This window comes from Humulus lupulus, chromosome 7 (genome assembly GCF_963169125.1).
Source record: "Humulus lupulus chromosome 7, drHumLupu1.1, whole genome shotgun sequence".
Taxonomy (NCBI): domain Eukaryota; kingdom Viridiplantae; phylum Streptophyta; class Magnoliopsida; order Rosales; family Cannabaceae; genus Humulus; species Humulus lupulus.
The window spans coordinates 177,256,619-177,272,376 of record NC_084799.1 but is presented as its reverse complement, the minus strand read 5'-3'; the positions used below and the strand labels follow the sequence as shown (position 1 = coordinate 177,272,376).

The window sequence follows — 15,758 nt, the reverse complement described above, 5'->3', positions numbered from 1 at the left end:
TTTTTGCATTTGTTTTAGGAAAGGCACAACAAGGGTTTTGAAGGTTCATCAAGGTTGAAGAAGATCATTCACAACTAGGGTTTGCATCATCTTTCTCAATCTTTATTTAGTCTCTATCAACCATTATTTTGTGTAGATTCTCAATTTTGTGGTGGTGTTATCTCACTCTCCTTCAAACATTATAATATTCTATAATCTGAGATAGAACATCATGGAAGAATCTAACTCATTTTTGGATTTGAAGTTCATGACTCAAGACTTTGTAAGATTGGATAGGTTTGATGGGATTAACTTTGTTTGTTGGCAAGAAAAGATTAGATTCTTGCTAACCACTCTTAAGGTCTTCTATGTCTTGGATAAAGACCTAAAACCATTGGAAGAAGCCAAGGAAGATGATCCTCAAGAAGTTGTCAATGAAAGGAAGAAGCACAAAGAAGATGAATTGATATGTAGGGGTCACATTCTCAATGCTCTTTTAGATAGTCTCCATGATCTCTACACCAACAACAAGACCGTCAAGGAGATTTGGGAGGCCTTGGAGAAGAAGTACAAAGCAGAAGAAGAAGAAGGTACAAAGAAATTCCTTATCAATCAATACATGGAGTTCAAGTTCTTTGACATGAAACCCCTTCTTCCCCAAATACATGAGTTGCAAATTATTTTGAATAAGTTGTCTACACTTAATATTGTATTGTCGAAACAATTCCTTGTTGGTGCTATAATTGTAATGCCCTGAATTTCCTAATAAGGGTTAGAACCTTGATTAGGAGGTCGGGAGGGCCATAATTGATTTATTATGTTATTTAGTGATCATATCCATGTTTATGTAAATTATATTATAATATGATGATAAATGCATGCATATGGGTGTATTTATAATTATAAGGGCATTTTAGTAATTTGGCCCGTCGAGGGCGTAATTGTGTATTTTCGTGCATGTGGGTGAGTTATGAATGGCACCACATTATATGTGGATTTGTTTGAGCCTTTCGGCATGAGATGATCATGAAATGGAAGTGTTCGGTCTGGTCATAATGGGATTAAGATTGGGGCTCGGGGTGAGTTTAATGATTAGAGCATTACCGGGAATGAAAGGGTAATGGGATATGGATTATTGGTATGTGAGAATATTGAGAATAGCGGGAGTTGGAGGGTGTTAATTATGATTAACGAAGTAGGTGCGAAAGGACGGTTTTGCCCTTGGTGGCTATTAAGGCTTTATTTTAGACTTAAGGGTATTTAGGTCTTTTCACCCTAAAGGATTTGTTCATCCATTTAAACTTAGAAAGCTGTAGAAAGTTTGTCCAAAAACAGAGCACCAGAATCACCTTCTCCCGTACCTCTTTTTCCCTCTTTTTCTTTTTGAATTTTCAAGCTTTTTTTTTGAGGAATCAAGCCAAGGAACCAAGCTGGGATAAGCTAGGGTTATGCTCCACCATTGAAGAGGGTGTGTTGCTGAGATTGAGGTGAGTTTTTAGCCATTAGAACTCTTGGTTTTGCTCTGTTTTCTTAGTTAAGTTTCAGCTGGTTTTTGGGTTGGAAAGTGGGGAATTTATTGGAGTTTTGGCTAGGGTTCTTGGGGTTGTGGTGCCTAGGACATGTGGAGGTGGTATTTGGGATCATTTGGGACTTAATTTGATGTTTGGAAGTTTTTGGTTTGAGTTAGAAATGGTGGAATCGAAGGAAGGATTTTCTGGGCTGTTGCTGGCTGAAGGTAGCGCTACAGCGCTACCTATAGAGGAGGCTAGGGCGGTTTGGTTCTGTCTTGAGTGCTGGGGCGCTAGGAGGGTAGGCTGTAGCGCTACCCTGTTTCTTCAGAACCCTGTTTTGAGTGTTTTTAAGGGTTTTTGGCTCGGGGTTTCAATCCTTAAGGCCCGGGATCGAATCTACTCACTGTGTGGGCATGTTTCGAGGTCCCAAGAGTGGGGTTTAGATCAAGACCCTATCTTGGTTGATTTTCATTAATCGGAGATTGTATTTGGTTATGACTAGGTGACCGCTAAAGGATTAAGGATCGATCATTCTAAAGGGTCGTTGTTGTTCTAATTATCCCTCGAACCAGAGGTAAGAAAACTGCACCCTGTGTATATGTGACATGCATGGTTATTCTTGATGCATGTTGGATGTTTAAATATAATGCACGAGAAACATGTGATTACAACATGCTACGTATACTGAATATGATATTGTTCAGAGCTTGAGCCTCTGTGTTTATGCATGATCCTAATTGTGCTAGTAATTGTTAAGTAAGCATGTTGAATGCCCTGTATTCGGATATTTGATATATGATATATGATATATGTTTGGTGGCATTACTTACTTGTATATGGCACTGACTAGTCAGGGTTGGCACTGGTCGCGTACTACAGACCTAATAGCCGAGAACGGCATAGCGTCATGAATGCAGGGCCGAATGAAGATTAGATCTAATCGATATCAGCGTTGAATGACTTTATGGCATTAATGCTGGACCGACCCTAAGGTCGATGAAACTTATAAGCACTTGACTAGTCTAAGCTAGTTACTCAGAGCCAGGGCCTAAGGCCTAGGTGACTGCTTGTCACATGGCTAGGGAACAGAGTTCCATGGTTATGACTCTATGGTCATGAGGAAGGTTATGTTGATGACTAGTCATTATGCACCTATCCTATTTAAGCTAGTGAAAGGATCACTTATCTATAAGCCCCGGTGACCTTATCATCACATGGCTATAGGGAACGGAACCCACCTTAGTGACTGTACCACTGTCACTCTTTTCTTTGGGGCTAAAAGCCCTGGATGACTATTATGGTCATTGGTTGATGTGTTATACTCAACATTACGTGGATTTGTTTGCCTTCTGGAATAGGGCTATATCTACTAGGTGTGTGCCTTATGATTTGATGACATGTTATTACTGTTCATGAGCATATTAAGTTTTCTTGCTGGGCTTCGGCTCACGGGTGTTATGTGGTGCAGGTAAAGGCAAAAGAAAGCTGGACCATCCTTGAGCTAGAGAGCTTAGGTGACGATGTGTACATATGCGGCTGCTCGACCGCCACGGCCGAGGGTTGGAAGAGGAACTAAGGTTAAACCCTGTTTTGCCGCTTAGATCGGCCTGTTGTAAATATTTTCTTGTAGTAGACTCTGAAATTATTTTTGGGATCCCAATGTATACAGTAAACGTTCTAAGAGCACTCCCATCTGGTGAGGTATATCACCAAAAACTGTAAAAAATAGCTCAAACTAAGAAAAAATGGGTGTCCATCGGATGATGTATTTTACAAATATTTTTAGATAAATCTATAGTAAAAAGCTATATGTAAGGTATACTATTCATCCTTCAACCCAATATATTATTAATTTTTCTCTTCTTCCCATTTTCTCAATCTTTTCCCTCGTGCTCCTCATTCCCCTCCCCTCCTCACAGTGATCATCTTCTCTCCTCATTACACCCACACCAGTCACTTTAGCATCTCAGACTTTTAGACACGCCAACTCTCTCTCAATCAGGTAACAAAATGGCACACTCAAGTTCTGATTTTTTGGTACTGCAAGTCTTGCATATAATATATATATTGATAATTTGATTATGGAACTGGCACACTTAAGTTCTTATTTTGGTACTGCAAGTCTTACATATATAATATATCTATATATACTGACAATTTGACTATGGAACTACTTGATTCTACCCTCTTCAAATTTCACCTTTATACCTAATTATCTTAGAAATTTCTTTTCATGCATTTCTACAAACACATGGAGATCATTACGTAGGAATATTATCTGAAATGGTATTTCTTTATTGCTTATCAGATATTTCAAAGAATCACCAGGTGAGAAAGTACACCATTCAACTTGGTGAGAATGAGCTTGTCCTCAAGGTCATTTACACTCTTTCCAATTCGTTTTCTATTTTAAAATTTTTGTTTGGTTCCTATGTAAATAATTGTTTTTGAGGTGATATTTTATATTTAGAGCTCTACCCAATTCAGTTCTGTTGGTATATTTCATTGTTGGAAGTGCTTTATATTGATTTTCACAATTATATTCTTCAATACCCATTACTGAGGATAAAAATGAAGAAGATGCCCAGTTTTGTTATCATTTTTTTCTTTTGCACTTATTTATATATTTATATGTGGTTTCTGATTGTTAATCTGATTTTATTTTATTTTTGGTTTAGGAGTTAGACCTTTTGAAAGAAGATGCAAATGTGTACAAGTTGATTGGTCCAGTTCTTGTGAAGCAAGATTTGGCAGAGGCCAATGCAAATGTGCACAAGAGAATTGAATACATCTCTGCTGAATTGTATGTTTCTGCCTCTCTTTTCTTGTTACATGGATCATTGTAAACTTTGGAGCTTTCTTGTTATATGGATCATTGTAAACTTTTCTTGTTTCTACCCCTCTTTTCTTGTTATATGGATCATTGTAAGATTTGGCAGAGGCCAATGCAAATGTGCCCAAGAACAAGGTAGGATTGATCATCTTTAATGTTATTAAATGGCTAGATAATCATATAGGTTCTTGACGTGAATTTTATGTTTGGAAGTTGATCAAGGGAGGATAAAAATTACCCTAGGTTTCGACTATAGTGCTTCAAGGTAAAATCACTTTTGTTTGGATTTGGGTAATAGTATTGTAATCCTTTGGGCTGTGTAGTTTTGATGGTGATTTTGGCGTTTAAAAGGAGGATCATGGCTTGATCTTGTTAAGTGGGGAAAAGGCTAAGGTTTATCTTTTAAATAAAAATATTGAGTGTTGAAGCTTGGGCCCCTAGCTTTCATGGTGTTGGTCTCAGGACTTTTTCCTCTTCAATAAAAATCCCTACAAGCTAAATAAGCTGAATGTGATTATGACTTTTTCATATGTAATACCCTGCAATAAAAATGAACGTTAGAAAAATGGTGGCAACAGTTATGGTAGATTTTATAACGTGCAATATTGATATGTAATATTGAGATAAATATTTGAAGCAGACACCTATCTTGTGGTTACATGGAACGGATGACGGAAGGGTATTGTTTGAAGCAGGACAAGCTGGCCCCCCTCTCCTTGAAAAAGCTGGTATAAGCTGCGAGTTTAAATTAAGATAACTGCTGGTCAATAGATTAATTGACTTCTTTTTTTTCCTTTCCTTTTTGTACTAATATTTGACCTGTGACAAACATTGCTTTATTATTTGCAGGCTTATCCTGGTCTTACTCATTCAATAAGCACTGAAGAGCTCAAGTATCTGGAGTCATGGATCAAAACTCGTCTGCAAAGTTCTTCTTAGATATTTGATGGTAATATCACCTAATTAATAAGTCATTATTGCAGAGCATCATTTTTAATGGGAAAAAACAAAGTTTCAGACATCTTTTTTGGGGCTGGTATTCTGTTGCTTGCTTGTATGAACAAGTTTTGTTTTTAAAGAACCATATTTTTATGTTTTTATCTTAATGCAATAAAAGAGAACTTTCACCCACCTCAAGATCATAGTAATAGTTGTATGGAAGCCAACGTTGTTGAGAATCTCCTTACCACTTATCTCTCTCTTCATATCATTAAATAGTTTCCTTTTCTACCAAAAAAATTCTCTAGTGTTTGAATAATAAAATAATGGTCTTTAACCTCATTTTCATGCAGTGGGATGAGATTCATACATTTCGCTTAAGAACAAGTCATTAATTTATTGTCCATTATATAATATATGTATATATATATAATATATTTCAAGGGTACAAAATGATGCAACTGAGTATATCTGTATATATATGTATATTTATATATAGATGGCGAATGGTGTATGTATATGTATAGGCTTAAAGCCAAATTGATCTCTTGAATAAGTTATCAAAGAGGTCGCTTTCCAAGGTATCTCTGAGCACATTATTAAGTAAATTTCAATTATGACTTTTTCATATGTAATACCCTGCAATATATAAATATTTCAATGCCAAATTAAAATTTTAAATTTTATATAGTAATTTATAGAAGGTTTAGTAGTACATTTCTCAAGTCTGGGGCTTTTGGATTTGATTTATAAACTATTTAGCTTCTTGAATTTGTTGAGAAAATGTAGAGAATAAATGAGATTGATCATAATCTTCCTATAATAAAGTTGGTTTAACTTTATCACAGATCCTCCTCTCTCTCATTTAAATTATTGAGAATTAGTTGGCATTTAAAGCATTGCAACATACATATTATATATGGAAGAAATTTATGATTATCTCTTGTCAGATTTTGAAAGATGGACTCACAACTCCATGGGGTTCATTCCTTCACTACACTGTTACAAGAGGGAGAAGAAAGCTACAATGACTATCTCCCATCTTTGAATGACTTAGAGTCACAATATACTCCATCCAATCCAGAAGATGGGAGTAGTAGAACAACTAAATCTAGAAAAGGAAATTTTAGCACAGAAGAGGACAACTTGCTAGTTTTAGCTTGGCTGAATACTAGTATGGACCCAATCAATAGGGTTGATCAATCAAAATATTCATTTTGGTATAGAGTTCATGAATATTATGAGAAAAACAAAAAATTTATATCTTCTGAACGTAGTTCATGCTCTATTAGAAATAGATGGTCTACTATCCAACTTGCTAATAAGTTTTGTGGGGCCTTAGCTCAAATTGAAAGAAGGTCTCCAAGCAGGGCTAATGAGCAAGATAAGGTGCATGAATAATATAATATAATTTATATTGTTTATAACACTTTGAATTATATATTTCTCATATCTTTTACTTGATTTTTCAGATTGAGAAAGCCAAAGAGTTCTACCGAAGTATCCATCCCACTTCATTCAACTTTCTTCATTGTTGGACTATTCTGCGACACCATCCAAAATGGAAAGAATCTGTGGATGAGGGTAGCAGTATGAAAGCTAAAAGAAGATCAATAATTCGAGATGGTCATGCACCAGAGTTCATAGATGAAGATACTGCAGCACCATCTTTAGATGAGAATTTAGAGAGACCAATTGGAAAGAAGGCTGCAAAGAAGCGAAAGAGGCAAGGGGATAACTCTTCCAATCTTACTGATTTGGTGATTGAAATGAAAGGGGAGAGAATCAACTCTAATGCTGAGAAGGGAGAAATTAGGAAAGAGTATGCCCGCATTGCAAAAGAAAGGCTTGAATTGGATAAACAGAAAGAAGATAATGAAATCATGAGGAGGGAGTTAGAAATTATGAGAGTAGATGTATCAACTTTATCTCCAACGCAACAAGAGTATTTTCGTACCCTCTAATTGGAAATACTTGAGAAGCAAAAGTCTAGAAAGCCATGATTTAGATGGTGTCTGGGCTAGTATTTTTGGTATTCTTGAAAGGTAACAATGCAACCACTTTTGGGAATTCTCTTTTACTGGTTTTTATCATAGTTTTTTTGCATATAAATTTGCATAAACTAGCAGCCCAATAGCTTCTTTTTTTGTATCGAAAATTACCCATAGCTTTTCTTTGTAGAAATTTGCATTGTACAAAACAAAAGCTCAATGATGGTTACTTTTGATAACTTTTTTGTATAGAACACTTGAATGATGAAAAATTTTATTCTTGAAAGAAACTTTTTTGCATAAAATGCTTATTGCAATAGTTTATATTGGCTGTAAAAGCTTCCTAATGTAAAAGGCAATATTGTTGACTTGATGATTAATATCTTGAATTTAAGGTTACATATTTTATATCCCAAGGAAATACAATAAAACAAGACAAAAATACAATATTAGGCTTGACATAGTGAAAAGAAAGAAACTAAAGTTACATCTTCCTCAAAATAAGAACACAAATATTACCCTAAACATAGTAATATATAAAATGCAAATACTTAAGATTTACTATATATTTCCCATAATTGTTCAATAAGATCCGACTGGAGTTGAAAATGAATTCCTCGATCTCGAATGTGATGATGGCGTTGAATGAAGTTTACAAATTCATTTGTATGCTCATGGGACATAGGCTCTTCGGTTATTTCATCGCTTTGTTCATAAACAAAGTCTTCTACTCGAAGATGAGTATGTCGCTCATCTTCTACGCTTATATTATGCAAAATAATGCATGCCATCATAATCTCCTTAAGTGTTTGTCGATTAGAAAATCGTGCCGGTCCACGTACAATAGCAAATCGAGCTTGAAGCACTCCAAAAGCTCATTCTACATCTTTTCTTGATGATTCTTGAGTTGCTGCAAAATGTTTATTTTTACGGCCATGTGGAGCATGAATTGTTTTGACAAACGTTGACCATGAAGGATATATACCATCGGCAAGATAGTAGCCCATCGAATAGTCATTTCCATTTATTGAGTAGTTGACCTTTGGAGCATGTCCTTCAGCAAGCTCTCTAAAAACAGAAGAGTGTTCTAGGACATTAATATCATTATGGGAGCCTGGCAATCCAAAAAATGCATGCCATATCGAGAGGTCATATGACGCTACAACTTCTAAAATTATAGTTGGCTCGTGAATATGATCATAATACATTTCTTTCCAAGCACTTGGACAATTTTTCCGTTTCCAATGCATGCAATCAATACTTTTTAACATCCCAGGAAACCCACGACTATCTCCAACTGCGCATAATCTAGCTATATCGTTCTCATTTAGGGATCTTAAGTATTCATGGGAGAATATGCCAATGATAGCCTTAACGAATTTTTTCAAACACTCGGTTGCTGTATTTTCTGCAATTCGCAAGTATTCATCTACAAAATCTCCAGAGACTCCATAAGCTAATATTCTCATTGCAGTAGTTATTTTTTGAAGCGAGGAATGACCCAGTCTTTTAGAAGCATCTCTTCTTTAGACGAAATATGGTTCATATGCTTTGATTTCGGCTTGAATACGCAAGAAAAGATGACGTTGCATTAGAAACCTCCTGCGGAATAAATTCGGTGGATACGTCGGGGACTCAGAAAAATAATCTTGAAAGAGGCGTTGATGGCCTTCAAGCGAATTTCTTCGAATGAATGCACGACGGGGAATAGACCTACAATGCGATGTTGAGCCTCTTTCATTACCCAAGCGTTCTTCTTCAATAGCAAGAGCTAAAGTTATCTCCTCCTCCTCCTCCTCAGATGACAAAGAGTCAAATATCTCAAGGTCAGGATCCATAGGAACTATATAGAAAGAAGAAAAATAAAAAGTGTGTAAAGAAAGAAATGAAAGTGTTTGTAAAATTTTGTAAAAGAATGATATTATTTATAGGTGAAGTTTTGAGAAAATCAAAAGAATATTCTTAGTATATACTGAAGAATATGCTAAGAATATTCTCTCACAATAATCAAAGAAGAATATCCATGGAATATACCAAAAAATATCTTCAAAATATTATATATATATATATCAAAGAAGAATATCCATAGAATATACCAAAAAATATATTCACAATATTATATTATATTTAAATATTTCCAATGAAAACTCCCAAAATATATTTTGAGAATAATAAAATTTCTTATTTGTAATTTTTTTAGAATAATTGATATTTTAGTTTATCTTATAAATTTGGATAAATTTAAATTATAATATAATTATGTGATATTACATATGGGTAGATATTGTAAACATTAAAATATATAAAGATATTACTGATAGTTATAGAAAATATTTGAAATGAATAAAAAATGTTTAAAAATATAATATTTAAATAATATAGAGAAAAAAAATAGAGAATCTGATGTATGGTAAAATGTAAAACTTAGAGGTAAAATAGAAAAATGTGTGTTTTGGGGAGGTATTTTAAAGGATGAAGTAGAGCACCGGATGGGAGTGCTCTAGTGAAACGTTATATCTTAACCAAAATTTTAATCCCTAAACTGCTAATCATACTTAGTTACACGATTTTGGCCAAATGACTTGATTAGCGAGTTTTACACTATTTACAAGGCACACTGTAATGGTCCCTGGAGTTTGGAGCGTTACAATAATTGCCAAGTTGCCTCCATTTTGGAGGGGCTATAGGAAGAATATTCTCCATAAGAATGATAAGATTTCATTGGAGAAAATTCTCAAACACTTGAGGATTGAGATTGAATCCCGTTCTAGAGATAAGAATGAGGAGGAGTCTAATGGAGAGACTTCAAAGGCCAATGTGGTGGCTAATCCTCCTAACAAGGGAAAATGAATTGCCAAGAACAAGTGTAGCATCCCAAATTTTCTAATAAGGCTTAGGGCCTTGATTAGCGTGCCTGGAGGGCAATAATTGATTTATTATGTTAATATGTGAATTTGATGAGTATATGATTAGAAATGCATATTTAGGTGAATTAAATATGCACATGGGCCCTTTTTGCTATATTAAGGGCATGTTTGTAATTTTAGCCCGTTGAGGGCATAAATGCTATATTTGTGTATATTGTGATTGATACCATGTGTGAGTGGTGATATATTTTTGATGCACGATCTGAGACAGTCCTTGGGAGAAGTTTAGCTAGAAAGTCACAACGGGGTCGATTACCCGACTCGGGGATAGCCTAGGGGTATTTTGGGTATATAATATGAGTTTGGGATTTATTGAGTAACGGGTAGTAATTTAGTAATGATTTGGATATGTCGGGATTAATGAGGATTTATAAGAATACTTGGGGTCTTAACGGGATTTGGCAAATGACTGAAATACCCTTGGTGGCATTACAGGTTTGAGGGTAGACTTAAGGGGGGCAATTTTGTCTTTTTGGCAAGTGGATATACACTTAGAGGCTTGAGGAAAACACTGGAACTCAGCAAAGAACAAGTTAAAGCTCTCAAGTCTCTCTCCCATTTGGTTCATCTCTTCTCCCCTTGGTGCTTGGTTTTGGAAGATTTTAGGCCAGAAATTCTGAGGTTCAAGGTTGGAATTCGGGAGGCTAACAACTTGGAACTCAGAGGATTAGTTTAGAGGCTTAATTAAGTTCAAAGGTAAGCTCTTAAACTTGAAGATCAAGTTGAATTCTACTGGTTTTGTTGCTACAACTTAGGCTTGCATGGAATTGGTTTCCAAGATTGGTTTTGGATGTTCGATGGGTGCAAGAATTTGTTTATGAGTTTGTTAGGATGTTTAGGCTATATGAGTATGAATTCTGGGCTTAATTATGAGGTTGGCTGAAGTTTGGGGGTGTGAATTATGGGTTTAAGCTCAGGGAAAAACTTGAGAAAAAGGTTGGTTTCTGGGACTTGTGACGCGGCCTTGTTCATCAAGGGCCGCAGCCCATGTGTGCGTGAAGGCCTAGGGAGGCCTCTATTCTTCAGGTGCGCCGTGGCCCAAGGCTGGGAATGTCGCGGCCCACGTCTCCCAGCTGGGAGGCATTTTTCCTTTGTTTTGGGGTGCGTCATCCCTTAAGGGGCTAGGCCACTGCCCTAATTCAATGTTTTGGCTGTTTGAGGGTTTTTGGTTCGGGAACCCAAAAGTTAAGGCTCAGGAAGGATTTTTCCACCCGGATTGGTAGAATCTAAGGTCTCGGAGACTAGAATTATATCGCAAAGTTATTTAATGGATTAGAGCTTGATGGATGGCTATTGTTGATGCGTTGTGACTAGGTTTCCAGCGAGGCTGAGGTTAGAGGATTGTGCTCGGGATATCGGTGCTCAGGAAGCTTGGGACACAGGTAAGAAAACTGTTGTACCCGTAGAGCAAGGTGTGGCCCTATAGTTTGTATTGTAGGGCATGGCCCTATGTGTTTGAATTGCAGGGCGTAGCCCTACTGTTTATGTTTTGTATTTGTTGATTATATGCTATGTATTGCATATTTGTGAATGAATGGCGAAGGCCGGGAACGGCGAAGGCCGAGAATGGCAGGAAGCCGAGTACGGCAAGGGGCCGAGAACGGCAAAGGCTGGGAACGGCGAAGGCTGAGAATGGCAGGAAGCCGAGTACGGCAATGGGCTGGGAATGGTTTCGAGCATGTGGAGTGCAAAGGCGAGAATGGCGAAGGCCGAGAACGGCAGGAAGCCGATCTCGGCAAGGGGCCGGAACGTCGTTAAGCATGCGGAGTGCAAGCCGTTAGGGCGAGATCCTCCTAGGATGTTGAAGTCATCCTCGCGGTGAAGACCGCAAACCCAGGGCCTGGTAAAGCACCTGGGACAGCATGGCTGCTATGTGTTTAGCCTATTGGCTGTCTTGAATTATATGCTAATTGATAAATATGTATATGTTGATTGTTTGTGTTGAGTTTTCTTGCTAGGCTTCGGCTCACAGGTGCTCTATGGTGCAGGTAAGGGCAAAGGAAAGGTCGACCAACCATGATTATGGAGAGCGTCAAGCGACGCGTACATGTTCAGCCTACCTGGCTACCATAGCTAGGGGTATTTTTGGGAAATGTTATGTATTAACCTGAATTTTTGCCACCTAGTCGACCCTAAATATATTTTGAGTTGTAAATATTTTCTAAACTGTATTTTGGGATCCCAACTGTAAAACTTTCGGAGATTTTCAATGAGTATCCAAATGTTTTATATTTAATGACTGGTAACGGGTTTTATCTCAATTTAGCTACACTTTTAACCTAGAACCTCGATTAGCATGTTTTAAACTCACTTAGTAACGACTCTAAGGAAGTAGGGTGTTACAACAAGGGCAAGAGTTAAAAAACCCTTAGGACTCAAGAAGAATGAGGGACAATACAAAAGTTCCAAGGGACCTTGCTTTGTGTGTGGCAAGAATAGTCACTTTGATAGAGATTGTAGGTTTAAGAGGAACCAAAACAATGAGGCAAGAGTCAATTCAACCAAAGAAGAGCTAGTGACAACACTAAACGAAACAAATGTCATTCATGGAAGGGTGGGTGAGTGGTGGTATGACACTTGTGCCACCATTCATGTTGCCTATGATACATCTCTATACAAGACCTTTGAATCTTCAAAGGAAGGGCATGAGATACAAATGGGCAATGAGAAAAGGTCCAAGTTTGAAGGCAAGGGGACTATTGATTTGTTCTTCACATCCGACAAGAAGGTTCTACTCAACAATGTTTTGTATGTACCGAAAATAAGTAGAAGCCTTGTAAGTGATAATTTGCTTGGAAAACTGGGAATCAAGATTGTGATAGATTCCAACAAGCTTACTTTGTCCAAGGGAAATGTCTTTGTTAGAAAGAGATATGCTTGTGATGGCATGTTTAACTTTGTACTTCAATTGACAATGTGAACAATAAAGCTTCCTCTTCTTCTTGTTATATTCTTGACTCATATTCTTTTAATTTGTGGCATGTTAGACTTGCACATATAAGATTTAGCACAATTAAAAGAGAAATTAAATATTGATTGATTGATTATGATAATGTTGAGCATGATAAATGTGAATTATGTGTTAAATCTAAGATGGTGAAGAAACATTTTCCTAGTGTTGAAAGAAACTCTAAGTTTTTAGATTTGATACATAGTGACTTATGTGAACTAAATGGAATGTTGACTAGAGAAGGATATAGATATTTTATTAATTTCATAGATTATTGCTCTAGGTTCACATATGCATATTTGCTTAAGAATAAAGATGAAGCATTTGATGTGTTTAAAGTTTATAAAGTGGAAGTTGAAAATCAATTGGAAAGGAAAATTAAAGTGATAGGGGTGGTGAATATTTTCAAATAATTTCAACTTGTTTTGTGAAGACCATGGAATAATTCATGAATGTTCAAACCCTTATACTCCACAACGAAATGGTATAGCAGAAAGGAAAAATAGAACATTTATTGAGATTATTCATGCTATGTTATTACATTCTAAATTGAATTTTTGTTTGTGGGGGGTGAAGTTTTGCTATCCGCTTGTTATATTTTCAATTGTATTCCCATGATGAAAAAAAATATCTCTTCATATGAGCTATGTAAAGGAAATAAACCAAACATTGGTTATCTTAAAGTGTGGGGGTGTCTTGCTTATTGCAAGAGAACCGATCTTAAAAGGACCAAGTTGGGTCCAAGGGCTATAAGATGTGCATTTGTGGGTTATGCCCAAAATAGCAAAGCATATAGATATTAGACTTAAAGTCTAATGTGATAATTGAACCAAGAGAGGTTGAGTTCTTTGAGAACAAGTCATGCGATGACAACAAGTTAGAACCAACTCAAACTAGAAAGCCTTAAGAGGAGACTCCTAAAATAGTTTGTGAGCAATCTCAATTGCCTAGAAGGAGCTAAAGGCTCAAATATTTGGGATCAAGTGAGAAGTGTTCTCAAATAAAGACATTATACCTTATGCGAAGGTGATAATGAGGAAGTTACCTGGCAACATCCAATAGTACTTCAAATAGAAGATGATCCCAAAACTTTCAGAGAAGCAATGTCCTCAAGGAACTCCGCTTTTTGGAAGGAGGAAATTAATGATGACATGAATTCAATTATGTCTAACCACACAAAGGAATTGGTTGACCTTCCAAAGGGGTCCAAACCAATTGGGTGCAAATGGGTATTTAGAAAGAAATATCATACTGATGACACCATACAAACTTTTAAGGCTAGATTAGTAGCCAAAGGATTTAAACAAAAGGAGGGAATATATAACTTTGAAACATATTGTAACACCCTACTAATCTAGGACCGTTATACTGTGTGTTTAAAATAGTGCTTCAGTCGTTAAGCGAGTCATTTGGACTTAAATGTTCAATTAAAGTTAACTCATGGTTTAGGTATTAAAAATCTTGGATAAAAGTAATACTTTCCATTTAAAATTTTGAGTATATATACATGGGATCCCAAAAATAGTTTATGACTAAACATAAAAGTAACAGGGTACAAAAATGGTCGTCCTAAGCGGCAAAATGAAATAAAACACTAGATCCTCAAAAGATAATCCGACTGTGACGATCGAGAAGGTTGCATATGTATACACTATCTCTAGAGCTCTCCAACTGATGGTTGGTCCAGTTTCTCTTTGCCCTTACTTGCACCACGTAGCACCCGTGAGCCAATGCCCAACAAGAAAACCCAATTAAGAAGAACAAATAGTCAACAGAGTATAAATCATAAACAACATGCTTAGCAGTTATAGTCAAACTTAAGTAAGCATACAATTCATTTGTGTGGCCTCTGAGCCAAACAAGCACATACCGCACTCCTGAAATGGCCCAACCGTATCACCTACATTCCACATGTTATTGCCGACCATGATTTATTAGCCGAGCTTTCCAGGAAAATACAAATAGATGTGCATCTCACATACAACACAATTATACATAGTCCAAAACATTCATATTTAAATAGGTATTCAAAGCGTGGTTATAGCCATGTTCAATAACCGGGCCAAAGACTTAGTCTTAGTCTAGGTGCCAATTTTCTTACCTCGAGACCTGAGTGATTTAGCAAGGTGACTCCGAGTATGATTCTTTTCTCCGGAGCCTGGCAGAAAACCCTAGTAACAACACTAATAGTACAATTATCAGGGTTAACTCAGACACTATACTCCAAGATCAAACCCTAGCCCTCAGGACCTCAAATTTCACTAAACTTAGCAGCAAAACTGTCCCCAAGCCCTTTGATTTGGTTTCTCAAAACCTGAAACCAAGATACCCTGAAAGTTACTTTAGCGTCACGGCGCCCCCTGGCAGCACCAAGGCCCCAGAATGGACCGAGAAGTCCCTTAGAAAAACTTGCATTTTGAGTCGCGACACCCACACAGAGGGTCACGGCGACACAACTAGCAGAGAGTTTTGCCCATAAATTCTACCTTTTTTGAGCCGCAATGCCACACCAGTCTGAGGGCAAACCCACCCTCGAAGAAACTCAAATGGTCCGTGGCACTCAACCCAAGCGTCGCGACGCCACCGCGAAAAACCTAGAAACAATGATTTTTCAAAAATCGCAACCCG

General features: G+C 36.9%; 3 protein-coding genes across 3 annotated transcripts; 1 reads left to right on the top strand and 2 right to left on the bottom strand.

Annotated features, from left to right (window-relative positions):
* The first annotated feature begins 6,222 nt into the window (after positions 1–6,222).
* LOC133792399 (glutathione S-transferase T3-like) lies at positions 6,223–7,226 on the top strand. The gene is made up of 2 exons (XM_062230301.1): positions 6,223–6,651; positions 6,735–7,226. Exons 1-2 carry the CDS (start codon positions 6,223–6,225, stop codon positions 7,224–7,226), a joined length of 921 nt encoding a protein of 306 aa, XP_062086285.1.
* Positions 7,227–8,128: 902 nt separating this feature from the next.
* Positions 8,129–8,722, bottom strand: LOC133792398 (uncharacterized). Its single transcript, XM_062230300.1, has one exon. It carries the CDS (start codon positions 8,720–8,722, stop codon positions 8,129–8,131), a length of 594 nt encoding a protein of 197 aa, XP_062086284.1.
* Positions 8,723–8,779: 57 nt separating this feature from the next.
* On the bottom strand, positions 8,780–9,091 carry LOC133792397 (uncharacterized). Its single transcript, XM_062230299.1, has one exon. The coding sequence runs from the start codon at positions 9,089–9,091 to the stop codon at positions 8,780–8,782; it is 312 nt and encodes a 103-aa protein (XP_062086283.1).
* Positions 9,092–15,758: the final 6,667 nt, after the last annotated feature.

Coding starts and splice junctions, on each gene's coding strand:
- LOC133792397 (XM_062230299.1), bottom strand. CDS start 9,091: ATGGATCCTGACCTTGAGATATTTGACTCTTTGTCATCTGAGGAGGAG.
- LOC133792398 (XM_062230300.1), bottom strand. CDS start 8,722: ATGAGAATATTAGCTTATGGAGTCTCTGGAGATTTTGTAGATGAATAC.
- LOC133792399 (XM_062230301.1), top strand. CDS start 6,223: ATGGACTCACAACTCCATGGGGTTCATTCCTTCACTACACTGTTACAA. Junction 6,652..6,734: donor GGGCTAATGAGCAAGATAAG/GTGCATGAATAA, acceptor TTGATTTTTCAG/ATTGAGAAAGCCAAAGAGTT.